The sequence below is a fragment of the Corvus kubaryi genome, unplaced genomic scaffold, assembly GCF_017639235.1.
Source record: "Corvus kubaryi isolate FWS band 111438036 unplaced genomic scaffold, C.kubaryi_AGA036_p1.0 66, whole genome shotgun sequence".
In the NCBI taxonomy this organism is placed as follows: domain Eukaryota; kingdom Metazoa; phylum Chordata; class Aves; order Passeriformes; family Corvidae; genus Corvus; species Corvus kubaryi.
This window is the reverse complement of record NW_024582054.1, coordinates 15,089,507-15,108,447: the sequence shown is the minus strand read 5'-3', so window position 1 is coordinate 15,108,447 and position 18,941 is coordinate 15,089,507. Positions and strand designations below refer to the sequence as shown.

The window sequence follows — 18,941 nt, the reverse complement described above, 5'->3', positions numbered from 1 at the left end:
CGGGGCGGCCGGCGCGTCCCGCCGCCCCGCCCGTCGCGACCCGCCCGGCCGCGCTGGCCCTCGTCACCCTCCTCAGCTTCGCCTCCCGCTTCCACCGCCTGCGGGAACCGCCGCACGTCTGGTACGGGCCGGGGCGGGGCGTTCGCCCCTCCGGCCGGGCACTGCCCGAGCCCCGGGGTGCGGGTGGGTGCGTGTCCGCCTCCTCTCGGCCACAGCGGCCGGGACTGCGCCCTGACGCCGGCCCGCGCCCCTTCCCCGCCCCGGCCACGTCCGGCGTGGGAGGGATCCCTGTTTATCCCAGGCAGGTGGAGGGACGGAACCGCGGCAGTGAGGGCCACGAGGAAGCGCTGCGCTTTCAGGCTGGTCCGGCCCGGGTCCTGCGCCGCTCCCCGCTGCTCTCGGGACGTGCTGCAGAGAGGGCACCGGGTCCCGGGGAGATTTTGGGGATCTGTGTGTAGCAGGCTGACTTTTTAACCTAAGGTCAATTTGGAATCAAAAGGGCAAACCAGAGGTTTTGGAGTGATAATATCAAACTCTTTTAAAAAAGGACCTTTCCTAGAATGGTTGAAATGCTGTCCATGATTTCCCACTGAGTATAACACATTGTCTCATATGGAATGTATGGCAGTAACCCCCTGTACTATAAAAAGCATAAGTAAAAACACATTCCTGGGTATTTTTTTTTTCTTTTACTGTCTTCAGCGTTATAGCAGATTGGCTATTGTGGTTTGTGTTTTGTTGGTGTGTTTTTTGCAGTTGGGATGAAACTCATTTTGGGAAGATGGGAAGTTACTACATTAATCGAACCTTCTTCTTTGATGTCCATCCTCCTTTGGGGAAGGTAAACTGCTTTTCTGTTACATGTTTTAGAAGCCACAGGAGTGGGCCAATAAAAGTCTGGCTGCCTTCTGGCCAAAGGGTGTGAACAACAAAGTCTTTCCTAACTGTTGTTAACATCATAACAATTTGCATTCTGTGTCCAGAGCCTCAACTTGCAACGTTTTGTCTTCACAAAAATGCTTCTAATATAAGAAAACCAAACAATATTGCATGTTGGGTTTTTGAAAGGTTCAACATGAAAAAATCAATGTGACACTTGGAGGGCATATGTAATAGAAGCCTACATTTTAAAGGAAGCAAACAGTTCCTGATAACTTGTGAGCAGATGAGATGCCTTCCTCAAAGTATCCTGAGGGCACTGATTTCCTGTTCTGTAAATGAACTTGTTTTAGCAACAGTGTGTAGTGTGGATGAAGGTGCATCCTCCTGCCTCGTCAAGGTTATCTTCCTTTCAGACTGAGTCTCCTGAAACTAAAGGGATAGGGAGCTATGGGAGACTACAGAATTCTCTCTGCTCAATTCCACACTTGGTATTTTTCTTGAGCTTGCAGTCATCCTTATAGACTGTAGCCAAAATAATTCTGATTTTGCCTTAGACAAAGGGCAATATGTATGCATGTGATTCCTGTAAATAAACTCTTTTTTGGATGATGTGTCTGAATTATTTATCCTCTGGATCAATGTGGCTTCTATAAAAATCTTATGTGCTGCTAGCTTGGATACTTCTTCCTCCAGTGTGATTTTTCCTGACCAGTTTTTTTCACCTTTCCTTTTCAGATGCTGATTGGACTTGCTGGCTACCTTAGTGGATATGATGGTACATTTCCTTTCCAAAAACCAGGGGATCGATATGAGCAGCACAACTACATAGGAATGAGAGGGGTAAGGCTCTGTGGCTGGCATCAAGCTGGTTAGCTTTCCTGTGCCTTCCAATACAGAGTGTTACATCATAAGAACTGCTCTTCTTGATCAGGTCAGAGGCCTATTTAGCCTGGTGCCTTGTCTTTAAGCTCCTTTGAAAAGTATTAGTGGTTCTATTGTGAATAAGTCTTAATGTCTGGCTGTGAGAGGCCAGATAAGAAACTAAGGTGAAAACTGAGGCCAACTCTTTCTGCTAATTAGTGAGATTACACTGCTGCATGGGATAGATATCTTGCCTGTTCTGCAAAGCAAACATTGCTGAGTTTGAGCTTCTCTCACTCCATTGTGCCTGGCTAATCTACTGAGGAGCCAAGGATATCAAAAAGCCAGGATCATCCACTGGCACCTGCAGTTTGCCACCACCAGTGACACAGAGCTGAGTATGCTGATGGAGCCTGGGACAGCAGGGCAGAATTCAGAGATGTATTCTATCTGAAACCCTGGCTGTACTGTATTTAGGAAGACCAAGAGCCTTATAACTGACAGCAGATAAGTCAAAAGGAGAAGCAGTGGCCAATTACTAGAAAGAAAGAAAATAGAATAGAAAGAAAACTGAAAACTGGGAAGGCATGTTTTCTTAGTTTAGTTTCCAGAGGTTCATGGTTTTAGATTTCCCTGAGCCAAAGGTGGGAGAGGTGCTGGAACCAGACATTAAAGAGAAGAAATTCTACTGTGGTCTTGCTTTCTTTTGTTTTGATTTCTGCTCTTTCTCCTCCAGTTATCCTTGGTCTTATTTATGTAGGAGAGGGGAATCTGGTCTGCTAAAGATATAAGGTGCAGGTGTATTTTGTTCTTAGATTTCATAATCTAGTATCTTGTTATAAAAAAGTTGTGTGTAGTGGGTGTGTAGTGCATCTGCTTGACACATCCTTTTATGAATATCTGGTGTAGTCTAGCAAGAGTGTGACTGACTTGTTACTAACACCTCTGCAGGACAGAGTAAGCCTCTGTCCTCTGAACAGGGTCTTTGTTCAGTTGGCTTTTGTCTGATGTTCTTTGTGACTCAGTTCAGCTGCTGCAGCACCTCCTGTTGTTGTAGGTATGGAAGATGAAGGAAAGGAGAGGGTGTGAGCTCTTGTTCACATTGGGTGGGGTTATAACTTCTCCCATGATCTTTTCCTGCAGTTTTGTGCATTCCTTGGCTCCTGCCTGGTTCCCTTTGCCTACCTCACAGTATTGGAACTGTCAAAGTCACTGCCAGCAGCCTTACTCACAGCTTTCATCCTTATTTTTGGTAGGTGTTCCTGCTACAGCAAAATTGAGTATCTTAACTGTTCAGATAATTTAATTTCTGGATTATCATGTGTTACCTAACCAGGGGATATTTGGGTTAATGAGAGACTTTCTGAAGTCTCTCAAAACAAAGAAGCAAAGTAATTCCACTTTATATATTTATATATGAGGCTTTTTAATTGGAGAACTTTACAGTCTTGTTTAGTTCATAGGTACTTCTGTTATTTGCATAACCACAGTATTGGATTAGGTTTCACCTTAATTTTAAACATTTTTATAAGGTGGATGGTCAGGAATGATTTTGCCCACTAGTGAAATATTGATGTTTCCCATATGAATTATAGAGATGTTTAACAGCCACTACATTACTTTAGAAGAGTTCACAATAATAAATTAATAAAGTTCCACGTTGAATTGAGCCAAGTGGAGAAATTGACCTTGCAAATGGAGTTACCCAAATAGGGATTTTGTGAGGACACACAGGTATTGAGGCATGGAGACTTAAAATATCAAAACCATATTAATTTTTTATAGGTACCATATGCAAGATGATTTCTCCTCTGGCATCCTCTGGCACCATGGCGGTGCCATAGGTAGATCATTGCTGGCTGTAATCTCCCTCTGAGTATGTTACCAGCACTTTCCAAGTGGTGTTTCACAGATACTGCAGTACTGCCTGGGTTTTTTTTTTTTGGGTTTTTGTTTTTGGGTTTTTTTGGGTGGATTTTTTTTATTTTTGGGGGGTTTTGTTTTTGTTTTTTTGGGTTTTTGTTTGGTTGGTTGGTTTTTGTTTTTGTTTTGTTTTGGTTTTGTTGGTTTTTTTTGTTTGTTTGTTTTTTGTTTGTTTGGTTTTTTTTTGTTACCCAGGTAGAAGTTGAAATGTGATCTCCTTCTGTTTCTGAAATTTCCCTCCTTCTTGTCTTGACTACATTGAGGAAACTGAATTCCCACAATCTTAGATTCACTTCAGAACTGCAAGTCTTTTTGACATTGCTGTGTGTCTCTTTGCAGACACAGGCTGTATTACTTTGTCCCAATATATTCTGCTGGATCCCATTCTAATGTTCTTTCTCATGGGAGCTGTTCTGAGTATGGTGAAATGTAACAACTGTGCAGACAGGTAAGATACAGATGATAATTTTGTTAAACTATAGGTATTCAACTTGCACACAGTTGAAGTAATGTCTGCCATTGGTGATGTGTGAGTGGCTGAAATGAGATTATTTCAGGAAATTTGAAGGTGAAAATGACTGTTGGTAGGGGAGAGAAATTTTTCCTGTGAGGGTTTGTGTAGTTAGGGAGAAAGTATTGTGACTGGGGTACACCGAGAGAGTATTAAATAGATTACTTTAGCATGAAAGGAAATGTCAGCAGAAATAGTTTATGCAGTTTATGGAACCACAAATCTGGAACAAGAAAGTTAAAGCTTTTTAAAACTTCCCAGGGGAAAAAGTTAATAAAGGACATGATGGGTCAGAGAAGGAGGAATGAAGGATGGTTGTAGCATATTCAAGGCCTTGGTCCTTAATGGCAAAATTATTGTTATCTTGAACCAGTTACTTTGTTTCCAGGCTGGAGAAACACAGCTTATCTGTGGCTGTAAGCACCTATAAAAATCCTGCCATCTGAGGTAAATAGTGTAATTTGCTTGATTTAGAGAAATTGCTACAAAAACTTAGAGGGAAATACAGCCAGGATGATCCTGAATAAAGTAGTCAAGTTGCTAAGGATTTTTGCTGTAGACCATCCAGAGAGGGTGGTGATTTATAGGTATTGGAATATGTCAAAAGGCTTCTTTGTGGCTGGGCTGCAGAGAGTAGTTTCCTTGAAATGCATCCCAAATTCAAAGACATAAAACCTCAAAATTCTGTGTTATATATGAGCAGTTTTTTATTTCATTAAACATTCAAGAACTGATCATATCAATCTTATTGTGTCTACAGTTCATGTGGCTGAAATGCAGCCTGCAGCATCATGTACTGCTATCCAAGGCCATCCTTATCTACATCACATTCCCCAGGGAGTGCAAGCACTGAATTACGGGGCAGTGCTTGATCAGCTCTGTGTGCCTTGACCTGAATTTATTGTTTGTATCTTAGAAATAATCCTGTTGGCAAAGTAGTTGATATTCCGCAAATTAAAAGCCAACTCTATAGGTATTGTGTTGCTTAGCAGGTCATGGGGATTTTGTCTAGTCAAAATAAGTGTCAAGACATTAGGAATCAGTAGGAACGGGGTTTTAAATTCTGCTGTCATTTTTTCTCATCTCTCTTCTGTGGTTCAGTTTTATGTCAGTTTATAATTTGTTTGCCTTTTGCTGCTGCTTTTGTTTGTGTTTTGGATAGATATTTTCCACTACGGCTTTCTTGCTTTAGTAGGGGAGGCTGCTCTTTGTCTCTTGTTCTTCCCCATGTTCTTAAATTTCTGAGAGAACTAAGTTTGCACTTTATGGAGCAAAATTTTTGTTTCTGTTCTTCAAACTTCCATCTAGTCAGACTTTCTTCACACTACTATTTCAGCTTATACCTGGTGTCTGTGTTTCCATCCTTGAATGGGAGATCTATGGTTGCCCCAGCTTAAGTGTACCTGAAGCCTGTATCAAGGCTTCACAAGCCTGTATCTGAAACCAGTATCCGTGCATGATTCTAAACTAAATGAAAAACTTGATTTTCCACTCCTTATGAGCTCCTGAGAAGATGGACTGGAATTTTGTGGGGTAACTGATTTGTTATTTATTTTTGTGACCGCAGGCTGCCCATTCATGTAGCCATCATTTTATTTACTGACTTGCTCTACTGGTCCTACAGGCCGTTTTCTGCTTCCTGGTGGTTCTGGCTGAGTCTGACCGGTGTGAACCTTGCTGGAGCAATGGGGGTAAAATTTGTTGGCCTTTTTGTAGTCCTCTTGGTTGGCTTGAACACAATCTATGACCTATGGGACTTGCTGGGGAACCTGAGCCTGTCACTGGTGAGTTTCAAAGACTTTACTTTAAGGGTTTCTTTGTTTTGTTTGCTTTGTAATTCTCCTAGTCTTTGACAACCCTAACAGAGATACTCTGTCTGCAGCAAAGAGGGGCATCTGATATGGGTGATGAAAAACAGAGATTAAGGTTATAATGAAGAAACTATCGCCAGACTTTTGGAAAAAACCAAGCGCACTTATATTAGCAGGACATAATGTATACCAGCACACCAGAAAGATTGTTACTTTTTCCTGAGAGAAACTGTTACCATTCCAGTTGGATGAATTTTCAGTCTAAGCTAAAAATGCTCATTGGGAATGGCTTTGCAGTGGCCCAAAGCAAGATGTTGTCCAACACTGTTACATGACCTTCCAAGGAGTATGTGCTGCCTGGCAGACAGGCATGTCTTGCAGCACTTAGTTTGCATGAGCAGCGTGAGCTCAGGCTCTGCTTCATGAGAGTAAGGGGGCATGGGCTGCATAGCGGGCGCATGCAGAGCATCATGAGCCATAGAAATGCTCTACAACTTGCAGTATCCATAGCCAGTCCAGAAGAAGCAGGCAGCCATAGCCTTGAATTCACACACATTTAGTTCTTCTAAGCCCTAAAAAATTTGGTAGTGGGTTTGAGTGTCCTGGTCTAATATATTGCATTTTATGTTTGTGGACTGTGAAATCTGCTATTTGGAGAAATACCTTGATGTACCATTTGCTGTCTTGCAGCCAGCAGGAAGACAAATTCTTCAGTCACATCTTTTAAAAGGTGTTCAGCTCTCCTCTTGTCTCAGCCTCTTCTGAATCTTGAAAATTCTGTTTCTTTCACTTACTGTTTTTGTCTCATTTGTCTTATAAACAGTGGGGGCATGGGGGGACTTTATGTATTCCTGCTGTGTGAAATGTTTTCTTTGATTAATATGAATCAATACAGGCTGCAAAGATTCAATGTTCCAACTCCAGAGAAACACTTCTTGAGCAAAGTCAGTTAATTGCATTTGAAATAGAACAGATCCATCATGTCTAAGTTTTCTGCCAGCAGACGGCTGCACAGTGATTTCATTTGTGCTGCTGGCAGCAAAGGCAGCAAACCCTCGAGTGTTAGAATATGTAAAGAAATTTACTCCAGAAGGTAGATGCTTTCTGAATAGCTATTTGGCAACCTTGGTGCTTGAGGAGAAGGGAAAAAAAAAAGGTGAGGATTAATCTCCTGAAAGCCTGAATAACTTATCTCTGCATTTGTTAGGAAGCTACTTATGATTATTTACATGCAATTTTTTGGGGACTAACTTGATTTCTGGAATTCTCAGCTTGTGTTGGTCCACTGTTCTGGTTTGCTCACTGCTGTCTTTCACATGCAGTTTCTTCTTTTTTGACTTTGCATTGAAATCTTTAGTTAAAGAAAACCTTGTCATGAAAATTGAAGCATCTTGAGGCCTTTTTAAGTAGGGAACTGGAGGTTAGTTCATGTGCCTCTCCACTGCCTATATTTGGTTATGTACCATCAATCAGCATTGTTCCAAGTGTCCAGTGGTTATTAAGTGTTCTGCTGAAATACTTGAGCTGAACAGCTCTTTCCTTTGTTACCTTCAGCGCATTTTGCAGTGTGTTCAGCTTTTTCTATTACTTCTGAATTAATTGATTCTGGTACTAAGGGATGGAGAATGATTACCTTAATGATTATGAGGATTATGAGCTTAATGATATGGGTATCATGTTAAAAAAATACAGAGAATAGCAAGTGCATCTGATTTCATCCACTTTGAAGTTAGTGTGGGCATTTAGCATACAGGTTTTGCTATTTAATATTTTTTCTTCTTCCACAGCTATTTATTACCCACCCTCTATTTTACATTATTTACTCTACTACCAGCAGTGTCAGTAGGATGTGAAAATGTAATAGCTTCTTGGGCATCTGTTTGCAAAACACGTTTTCAATTGGTTGAAATAAAATATTTTGCTTTCCTGTTGAGACAGCTGAAGAACAGGTTTTGCTGCTGACTTTTCTGTAGCTTCTGGGTGAGCAGCACTAGAAGTTGCAGTGTGAGAGCATTCTTGCTAAGCAAGGTGATTTCTGTGAGTGAAACATATCTAGGTCCCCAAGAAGTCCTGATTACATTCACATTTGCATAGACTTATTGGGGAAGCAAATTTTCATTTGCTGTCTTGCTCAGCTTTGGTAGTTACTATTTTGGAAGCCATCTCTTTGCTGGGATTTTGGGTCAAGATATGTACCACTGATAAACAAGTTAAGATCCTTGCTCTCAAAGTGTTTTCAGTGGGAGCTGCCCAACCTCCTTTGCCAAAGGTAGGGATGCTCAGCACTTCGGCTAAACTCTTCTATTGCCTGTTTTTGTCCTTTTTCCCATGACCCTAAAATTTCAAGGTACCATAGCTCCAGCTTTTGGAGATACACAGCAAGGTTTGCCTCAGTTTTTACCTCTCTCTGGACTTTTCTGAGGTAATTCTGCAGCCTGGTAAGCTTTCTTGCACAGCAAGCTCCAGCCATAGGACTGCTGCTCAGTCTTGTGAAATAAGGAGTGAAGTTGTTCCTGCAGCTGCACTGTTTGATCCAGGCTGTGTTTGTTACAGGTCGTGTTTGGGAAGCATTTACTGGCTCGTGTACTCTGCCTCATCGTGCTCCCGCTTGCCCTCTACATGGCTATGTTTGCTGTTCATTTTGCAGTGTTAAATAGAAGGTATTTCACAATGTTTTCTCCAGAAGAAGAATGAATTGTCTTTGCTTTGAATTAAATGCTTTTGGTTATATAGTACTCCACTTTCAGTGTCAGAAGCACAGCCACAAGCTGTGTGTTTGTTTAATTCCCTTCCCCAACTCTGGGCAAGCTGGCAGTGAAATTAAATTTGAGCTTGAGACTTTCTGAAATGCCAAGCAAGTAACCTAACAAAACTTTCTGTCTCATTTTTTTTTCCTCCTTTCTTTCCGGGACCTGAAAATGTCTCAACTCCATTCTTTGTCTTTTTGTAATTAAAGTCATTGCATTCCTGAAAAATGGCAGTGATTAAAAAAGTCTGAGTGTGCCTGAAGGGAGGGCTCTTTTCTGAATGCCTGCAACCAAGGGATGCTTTTACAAGGAAAGAGCTAGTAAAATGGCCAAGTAATGTTTTCCATATGCCAGCATTAAAAAATGAGGTGAATAAGCATTTCACTGTAGAAAAAGAATAGAAAAATAAATGTTATTTTCCAGTTAAAGTCGACTGGTCTTACCACTAACCTCTTAGCAGAAATAAGACTGCAGGAGCCACAGAGAAAGGCTTTGTTAAATCTGTCCTGACAGCAGGTCAATTTATGTGTTGTAAGAACACTTCCAAAGACAGTTCTGGTGCTTTGTGCAGTGCCAGCACGTACATTTTTGTGACCTCAAGCCCTTGTAGCTCTGGACAGTTTCCTGCAAGACTGTGTCTATCTGCTGTGATTATATACGTTAGAGAAGTGTGCCTCTAGGGGAACTGCACCCACTCTTCTTCTTCTGATGCCTAGTCTGGTTTTATAATTTTTCTTCTGTAAAAACAACTTGGTGATGCATGGCAGAGGTTTGTATGCATGTTCAGTGAGACTTCGAATTGTGACATTCTTTGCTCTCTCTTGTAGTGGTCCTGGAGATGGTTTCTTCAGTTCAGCATTTCAGTCCCAGCTGATTGGGAACAATCTTCATAATGTCTCCATTCCAGAGCGTGAGTGTCCGAATGAATAAAGCACTCTGAATGTTGTCAGTGTACATGAGAGCTTAAATAAAAATGGTGTCTCCCATGACTCAGTGCAGGGCAGTGTGGATTATGCCTTCCATGGTCGAGGTCAGATCCGTGCTGTTCCTCTGTGCAGCTTTATGTATTGAGAGAAGGAAAAAGGCTGAAAATACCACTATGTTCAGTGCATGGTCACTAGCTGTTTCATCATATTCCATCTGGAGGGAAAGGTGCCATTTTGAGGGATTTGACTTGTGTGCATGCATTTTGTTATTCTTTGGTTCTATATTGCTTGAGACAACAAAAAAATTATTGTCCTGCTCACCTTAGATTTGTAGGTGTTCAGATGTGGGTTTTGTTTCCAAAATATGTGTAAATGGAAACTATCAACTTGCGTAATACAGTGTGCCACTGGTCCAGCTGTGTTGTATTCAGAATGGATCTGAATTCAGCAAAAAGAAGGCTCTGGGGTTGTTCCCTAGTCCTCAGGTTGGCTAGGGACTACTGAGCCTTTAATATGGTTTAGCTTTGGTATTAATTGAGCTTTTTTCTGCCTGTTCCCTGCTCCAGAGCTGCCACTGGAAGAGCATCAGGTCTTCCAAGGCTGAGTTCTCCCACGTGCTGGGAGGGAAGATGTCTTAAGCCAGGGTATCAGCTCTGCTATCCGGTAGCTGAGCTTGCCTCCCTTCCCTCTTGTATTGCTGTAGGGGTCAGCAGTGTTTTAATTTGACTGTATACTCTTAGGGAAAGCTATCTCAAAACTCTCATTATGAAATTACATACAAAAGAGTGCCTTAGCACTTCTGTTTCTGTTAAAACTCAGTGGGAGAGTTTTAAGTGTTTCAGCCAAATGTTACATAACTGTTTCTCTGAATCCGGGTTAGGGATGGGAGATAAGCTTGCAATGAGCCCTGTGGAGTAACTTGTCAAACAGGAAACAAACTTGCGTCAAAACAATGGAGAATGCATGCCTAATCGAGCACTGTAGACTAGCTGGGGGAGATACAGGAGAGCTGCCTTATGTCTTTTTTCCTCCTTCTTTCTCATGCAGATTTGGCTTATGGGTCTGTGGTCACAATGAAGAACCTTCGGATGGCAGGGGGATACCTTCACTCCCACTGGCACCTGTACCCGGAAGGCATTGGGGCTCGCCAGCAGCAGGTTGGTGTGCTGTGGTAGTATGGCCTGCAACTGACTCCCTTTGCATTTAGCATTAGGGGTGATGTGATGGGAGCTATGTGTTTACTCAGCATCTGTTACCCTCTCAGTACCACAGCTGTGCACTTGGCTTGGAACTCCAACTAAAAAGGAGGCTTGAAGTGATCCTACCGTGTTACACCAGAGGGGTGACCTACAGTAACAAGGCTTTGCTATAATAGCATGACCAGTGTCCATAAATGGAGTCCAAGAGGACTTCAGAATAGTCTTCCATAATGAAAGTTACCTCAAGGAAGGCTGTAAAACTGTGTTTAAAGCAAGTACATTATCTTGCAGGTCTTCTGGCTGTAGATTAAAAGCAAGGGAATAGGACTGCTGTGTATTGTTTTTACTCCAGCCACTGGCCTCTGTGACCTTACATGAATTCCTCTCCTTTGTGCCTTCCTGCCTTCATCTGTCACCGAAGAATTTGTAATGCTTTGCTCATTAAATTAGATACTGTACATTTGTAAGCTAATGTAGCCATATGGAAACCATCTGAACTAAGGGCTTCTCATTAAATGATTAAGCAATAAGTGAAAGTAGAAATCAGAAATCATGTAACTATCTCTAATTAAGATGTACGAACATTGAGTGGAATACTTATTTTTGTCCATCATCATCAAGCTTCACAAATCTTTGCCGCTTCTGCACTTTTACCAAGATGTATTCTGCAGCTTGATTATTAGTGTCTAAAAATTGTTCTGAGGTCCTTGAAAGAAAGTTACCAGAGAAACACAAGTGTTTGGTTTTTAACTCCCTGCTGTCTCTGTGGTGAGAAGGAAGTTTTCAGAAGTGAAAACTTTGTCTCAATCTTTTTTTCCTGCTACTTGTCACAATCAGAATTTCTAATACTCTAGCATGACAATAATGTTTATGACAGTATATGGAAATGTCATGCCAAACTGGCTCAAGCACAGGCAAAATTTGAGTGCAGATCATGCTTTATGATACTAAAAGCAGGGAAAGGCAATTTGGAGAGGACACTAATGGGAGTTCCCTGTGGAAAGTGGGAAGGGATGGCGATTTTCCCCCTGTGCTCCCTGCCCTGATGGTAGGACAGCAGTAGGGTTCTAGGGTAGTTTCAGGGCTCTGGAGAAGGGAATTTAGGACTTGGAGGAGGTTTAGAGAGGAAAAAGTGATTTCTCTGCTTCCACTTTTCCCTCCTCTCCTAATGGCTTGACCTCAAGGTATGAGGTTCTATCTCCAGCTCTCCCTTTTTTCCCACCCTCAGACGCTCCTCTGTGTTCTGCCTCTCACCCACCCACTGGGCCATCTGCTCCCACCTGAGTGGGAGGCACAGGTGTGGCACTGGGCTAGGGTTGCACAGAGCATGGCTTGCTGTTCTGTAAGAGTAGGGTGGGTAAAGGAAGTACAGTTCCACATGCTCTGGGGAGCAGCACCCTGGAATAAGATGGTCTCCCATGTCCATGGTAGCAGTAGATGTAGTTACTCTGTGTGAGGCTGAGCAGGCTGGCAAGGGTTAGCTGTGTAGCATGCGTGGCTGTAACGGGTTATCGCTGAATCCTGTTGTCAAATCTCTACTGTCTGTAAAACCAGTGCTGCTTCCATCTCCTGGTTCAGAGAATGGTCAGTGATTATTCAAGAGTTCTGGTGTGGATATCCTGTTGTTGTAGAAGGAGCCTCTGAAATAGGGTGAGAGGAGGTCAGACTGTGTTTGGAGACTGTTCCCCCTGGTGCATGTGAACTGCCATGAAGTGTAGTGCTTCTGAGGATGGGCTATATACTGGCTAAGAGGTGTCATCTGGGTTAAGCAGTGGCCCATAATTTGTTTCCTAGGGGGCACTGTCAGAAAAGTAATCCCAGGATTTCTGTGTTGTTGGTGCATTTGGGGTTTTGATTTGTTGGTGAATGTGTGACTGCTATCAACAACTTTTTTCTTGTTAGGTAAAATAATTAATCCTGTCATTTCAGGTCACTGCCTACTTACATAAAGATTTGAATAACCTGTGGATTATAAAGAAACATGATTCAGATACAGGTAACAAATACCAGTAAAGTGCCTTTTATAACTGCTGCTTCTGTTTTTCACATAAATATTCTGAGTTCTTTCCAGGGCAGAGTATCCTTCATGGTTACGAGAGGGAGAAGAGGAAGAACAAGGGGAAGCTGTCTCCATCTTGATTTACATTGTGTGTGTCTGCTGTGTTTTTGGTTCTTCTCCAGATTGTACAGCTGAAGTAAATAAGCTTTTCTTAGCTGAAGGTTGCATTGACAATTTTTCAGCTGTGTAGGGCTGCAAATAACAGCAGAGAGGAAATTAGTGTGAACTGAGTTAATATTTTTTGCAGTCTGTTATTGTGGCTAGGAGTCTTGGGGAAGTTGGGTTCTGTTACAATCCGGTACATCTTGTTTGACAGATTTTTGTGGATGATTGCTTGGGACAAGATAAGAGTACTGAATGTGATGATCTGTGGTTTGTATGGAAAGCTGTTGATTTAGATTATGTAGTGTGTGAGGCTGAGGCATGCTTGGTCTGGCAGTTTCCTTTTTTTACCTGCCACATGTGTTTATAAAAATTAACAAGAATTGTCTAAACAGCAAAAAATGTAAATAACATAGATATCTAAGAAAAATTACAATCAGTGTTGCAAGAGTCATTTATAATTCACATTCTTTGGAGTAGCTCTCAGGGTTAGAGTCTAGAACAATGTTTTACACCAGGCTTAGAGTCAACACAATACTTTATTTTTGCTTTATTATCTGCTTGAGGCATGAGTATCAGCAAGAAACTTTCTAAGATCCTGGTAAGTTTGTAAGTGCATTGATATGATCAGTTCATCTTCCTTCAGCAGATCTGTCTGACCCCTCAAGCCCTGTGGAGTTTGTGAGGCACGGAGATATTATTCGTCTGGAACATAAAGAGTAAGGATGATTTCTGGGATTCAAAGAGATTGTGTGATTGAATAGAACTGGTAGGAGACTTGTCCTGCTGGAGATTATGGTTAGATGAGCACAAGCAGGCTGTGTGACAGAGGTATCTGTATATCTGAATTTCCAGTGTGAGGTTTGTAGAGTTTTTCTTTTATGGTTAATGTTTTGAAAAGTGTCTATTAAATGAGAAACTTTCAAGATAGCCACACAATTTATTAGAAATACCTACCTAAGCAGCACGGAGATTTGTTCAGGTGTGTGAGGTGTGATAATCAGGGTAACTTTTCCAGAGAAACAATTTCAAAACCCTCATTCTGTTCCCTGTCTCCATGCTGAATTTGCTAGGCAAAAAGAGTATAGGTTTTTTTGTCAGTGTACTGCAAGTATCCTGTTCCTATATTCATAGGCAGTACCCACCCACTGAAATTCTCGAGAGCACTGAGATCATAGCACTTCGGATGAAAATGGAAGCTGGACACTTCCCTCTCTGCAGGGAATACCTTAAGAGGAAGCAGGGGAACCGTAGTGACTTGATATTTGGTCTTTGTCTAGTCTAATGTCACTATGCCAAAATGCTCTGTGCTTTCACAGCTTTGATTTCTTAACAGAACCTCTAAACTTGTGAGTCTGGAAATCATGTTGTACTGTATTCAGTATGACATATGTACAAATCATTGCTTAGGTTTCCAAAATGATTATAAGACTATTTTAAAAAAAATTTTAATTTGGGAGTTTACTATCAAATATACGGTAATGAGGATGATAAAATCTTGATTAGGCAAAATGGGTTGAGTCCCGATGAGGTCTCCAGCACAGGAGTGACTCGGCGGCGCCGTGGCAGGATCCGGCGGGGCTGGGCTGTGGCGCAGCCTGCGGGACAGAGACGTCCGTGCGGATGTGGCCGGGCGGCGGCAGCGCGCTGGGCACTGCCAGCGGCTTTGGCAAGGACTGGTGGGCCATGGCCACGTTTCTCTGGTTGCCGCAGTTGGCAGACCCTGCCAGGCTAGGAGGCTCTTTGTCTGCACTGTGCTGGTGCTAAATGGTGGCCACTGATTTCCCCGTAAATGGCACAATCTTTCCCCTCAAAAGCAAAACTGATAATTGCAAAAGGTCAGGATCTTGCTTTTCTTCTTACAAGACAGGTCTGTTTGTCACACTTTTACTGTTAATTTAAAAAAAACCAAAACAACAGAGCAAAACGAAACAAACCTCTTTTCCTTTTAGAGGTGGTAGATTGTAGTTTGAGGGTTGGATTTATTCATGCTGTCATCCTTTTCTGTCACTGCCCAGTGTGGCATAAGCTCAGAGTCACATGCTGGGAATTGACAGTTTCACTTCATGTCCCCCATCCTGTTAAGGCTGCATCGTGCTGTGCCCTCAGCTGGAATTCAGTGGTTAGAGTACTGGCAGATCTCTGAGTGGCTCAAACCAATGTTCTTATCACAAATTGACAAGGTTCAAAGGTTTGACTTTTAATTTCATTTCAGAACTTCTAGAAATCTGCACAGTCACCAGCATGAGGCTCCCCTGACAAGGAAGCATTTTCAGGTCACTGGCTATGGAATAGTAAGTGAAGGCAAGATAAAACAAAAGCTGCTTCTTTTTTGGGAGAGTTCATATAATGCCAAGGCGATTTATTGTTGCTTTTTTTAGTTTGTTAGCCAGGATGATAGATGGACATCTCCCATCCTGAAGGAAAAACCAGGTGTAGTATGATTATATGATGTAGTTATCTCATATTTAAGGTCTATTTAATGTGAACACAGATGAAAAAAAAATTTAAACTTTTACTGTCAGTCTAGCTTTGGCAGCATTCAGCTCCAGAAATGACAAACTGAGCAACCTTGAAGTTGCTCTGACAAGTATTATTTTATATATTTGGCCTTGTCACATCGACAAGTGTTTTTTTGACAGAATGATGACAGAATTTTGAATCACGAAGATTAAATCTGCTTTGAGGGCTGAATTCCTAAACACAAAGATCTGTTGCCTAAACCCCTTTTGTGAAGCAGCCAAGTTACCCCTGTTTATGCTGTAACTCTGAGCTACAGTCAAGAATGAATTGAAAGCAAACAAAACTAAGGTTGGAAAGATAGAGATATATTTGTGAGTGGTTGCTTATGTCTAGAATGATGTCTTACTGATGGGGAATCTCTCCTCTGAACTGTGAGTGAGGGTGGTCTGGGCTAGTTTGTTTAGCTTTGCCCCCAGTAGAGTTTCAGAATTTCCTGTTTGCAGTGCTTCAGTTCTGTATGTCTTCTAGTTTGGGCATTCTTTCATTTCTTTTTTCTATTTTTGTAATTTTTTTTTCTCCAATGGTATGTTTGCCTGACAGAATGGAACAGGAGACTCTAATGACTTCTGGCGGATTGAAGTGGTAGGCAGAAAGACTGGGAAGCTCATCAAAGTCCTGCGGAGTCAGGTCCGGCTAACCCATGTGGCCACAGGGTGTATATTGGGCTCTTCTGGAAAGACTCTGCCAAAATGGTAAATAGTTTGTAAACCCCATCCAAGGGGATGCAAGGCCTTGAGCTGACATGTTCCTTTACTCAATGGTACTTTTAGACTAAGAAATAACCTCATTTCCTCTATTTCTCTAAAAGAATAAAAATGTAACTAGCAAGTGCTAAAAATATGCCCAGAGGGGAAGATCTGGGTTAGGATTATGCAGTCTGTTACAGTGAAGGTATATGGCTCTGAAAAATATTATCCCTTACTGAGAGATCCAAGAGTGGCATGGACATAGATCTTATCCTCTGGTAAGGCCAGGACAGGATGACAGACACGTTCTTTAATTCCCATTTTTTCCTTGGGGTTTGCAAATATCACTGGAAACTGGGGCAGTTCATACCCTAGTTCATAATCTTCAAAATTGCCTTCTATTGGTATTAATTTACCTTGTGATTAGAAGACCTTCTGCCATTTTTGCATGCAGCATCTGAAGCAAGGCAGTGGTTACAAGCTGCTATTAGCAGGGGTCGGGGTTTTGTATGTCCTTGAATTCTATATCTTCATCATTAAAATGAGGTGTATGCAGAGACATCCAGGCTCATGCCCAGGAAGCTGCCCTGTCTGTAAAGCTGCACTGTGTGGGATGCTGACATGGATCCTGAAGCAGAGGCTGTGCAGTCATGTCATGTTGCTGTTGTTTTGAGAGCTGCCTCTTCTGCTGCTCTAGGTTTCCCTTCACTGTGTTGGGGTAAAACCACATTGTAAGGAATCCTGTGGATGCTGAATCATAGTGAAAGCAGGCAGGTATCTCTGGCACCTGCATGGCCAAGAGTGCAAATGCCACTTAGACGTCACCATAAAACTGGGCTCATGGGTAAATAATGTGTTCAGTTAAAAAAAAAAAGCCAGTTTCCATCAAGAGCATTCAAAAAAGGTTGTGAGTTGGGTTTTTTTTTTTCCCACTAACAACTTACTATGTGAATGGAAGTTATTGCCACAAAATACTGATAATAGTAAGAGCTGAAGGGAAAAAATGCTTGTTAACTGCAAATCAGGATGGTTAGAGTATATCAGATTTTTATATTTTTTATATTTAAAAGGTAATAATCACTGTCCTTCAGAGAATTTAATAGTAATTATTTAATGGATTACTTAATTAGTGAAATTTGCTAAGTGGTGGTTGATAGAAAATTCCTTATTAATCTGTCATATTACTGCCAGATTTGATGCACTTTCTCCCAAAGTCTTTGATGTGACCTACTAGACATAGGGTGACAGACTAAAGAGCAGTTATTGGTATCTTCTAAGGTAATTGTTTTGTTTCTGTAATACAGTTGTTGTAGGTATGGGTTTACTTAAATTGATGATGGTGGTTTTCTTTGAAGGGACTATAAGGGTTGAATTGGAAGTAGTTTCTAGTTGGCAAGGTGCATAATTTTCAAAAATCCCACTGTTTATATATGGACCTAGGGGTTTTTAGGTGAGAAAGTGAGAAATGTGGTTCAACTGTTCTGTGGGATTTTGATGTCAACTGCCTTGCAGATCTATTTTGGTTTCTACATGGTTCTCATAGCATGTAAGAATGCAACTGCTGAAGTGTTACAGAGAAGTATAAAGCTAAATGGGGAAAAATTAGACATGAAATGGAAGTTTTGAGTGTTCTGTGGGGTGGTGGTGAACTGTTCTGCTGATCCTCAGGGGCTGGGAACAAGTGGAAGTCACCTGCACACCATACCTGAAGGAGACACCCAATTCCCTCTGGAACTTTGAAGATCATATTAACCCTAAATGTAAGTAATTTATTTCCTTTTCCTTTGAGGGTGCGTCTTGGCTTGCTGTTAAAGGAAGGGATAAGGTATCAGATAGCAGTAACTGGCATTCTGCATTTGAAATGCCTGTGATCTTTCCCAGCTTAAGTGCAAACCTGCTGAACTTGAGCCTGTGCAGGGATGTAGAGCCCTTTTCTTTTTCGCTGATTGTACTGGAAGCTGGTGATAATGCTTGAAGTGTAGTGGAAGTATAAAGACTTTTTTAAGGATTTTGAGGTATGAATGTATTAAAAAAGCACTCCAGTACAGGCTGTTATTTCTAATATTGTTTAATTGGGAATTGTTGTCATTGATATGAGTGTGTCATATATATTTCAAAGATTTTTTTAAAAAGCTAGGATCCACTCTGTTCTGGTGTATTTTTTTTCCTTCTCTTACTGGGGATGTGCTAAATAATGACTTTGCAGTACCATCAAGAAATGAATAGTGTGTGACAGAGATCTAAGTTTGCCTGTAATGACAGGTTGTCATGGGTTAGCAAAGCATAGTCCCAGAAGTGATGTTCTTGCAAAGGGGTGCTTACATCTCCTCTATGACCTGACAGAACCTATCAGCTGGCCAGTTTGAATATGGACAATTTTTTAAGCCACTTAAATTCTGACCGCCTTTGTGATCCACACTTAAGAATAGACAAACTCCGGGCAGAGCTCTCTCTCGTTTCTGGTGCTGGGACAGGTGGCTGCGGGCCCTGTGTGGGGACCAGCGGGCCCGGCCAGGCCCTGCTCGGGCCAGGCTGGGCCAGGCCATGGCCATCCTGGAGCCGATGGACCTGTTCCAGCCATGGAACCCCCACAGTCCTGCTACGTGCAGACAGAGCAGCCCGGCTCCCCCTCTCCAGTGCAGCCAAGATTCAGCTGAAGCTGCCCTGTTGTTCAGCAAAGATCATGTGACCAACAGCGATAAGCGAAATTC

General features: G+C 41.9%; 1 protein-coding gene across 3 annotated transcripts in view; it reads left to right on the top strand.

Moving 5' to 3' along the window:
* The first annotated feature begins 7 nt into the window (after nucleotides 1-7).
* Nucleotides 8-18,941, top strand: part of POMT2 (protein O-mannosyltransferase 2) — a 36,281-nt gene continuing 17,347 nt past the window's right edge. For 2 of the 3 annotated variants that reach the window (XR_006019420.1, XM_042047984.1), the window contains exons 1-14: nucleotides 41-121; nucleotides 757-841; nucleotides 1,618-1,722; nucleotides 2,887-2,995; nucleotides 4,006-4,114; nucleotides 5,802-5,961; nucleotides 8,542-8,648; nucleotides 9,563-9,645; nucleotides 10,709-10,818; nucleotides 12,790-12,856; nucleotides 13,668-13,740; nucleotides 15,237-15,315; nucleotides 16,085-16,236; nucleotides 17,899-17,990. Coding sequence is in view for 2 of the 3 variants with exons in the window: in XM_042047984.1 (XP_041903918.1) it covers nucleotides 782-841; nucleotides 1,618-1,722; nucleotides 2,887-2,995; nucleotides 4,006-4,114; nucleotides 5,802-5,961; nucleotides 8,542-8,648; nucleotides 9,563-9,645; nucleotides 10,709-10,818; nucleotides 12,790-12,856; nucleotides 13,668-13,740; nucleotides 15,237-15,315; nucleotides 16,085-16,236; nucleotides 17,899-17,990 (1,306 nt within the window). In the remaining variant the exon portion in view is untranslated. Of the gene's footprint in view, nucleotides 122-756; nucleotides 842-1,617; nucleotides 1,723-2,886; nucleotides 2,996-4,005; nucleotides 4,115-5,801; nucleotides 5,962-8,541; nucleotides 8,649-9,562; nucleotides 9,646-10,708; nucleotides 10,819-12,789; nucleotides 12,857-13,667; nucleotides 13,741-15,236; nucleotides 15,316-16,084; nucleotides 16,237-17,898; nucleotides 17,991-18,941 lie in introns of all 3 variants that reach the window. The other variant, XM_042047985.1, reaches the window with a different exon arrangement.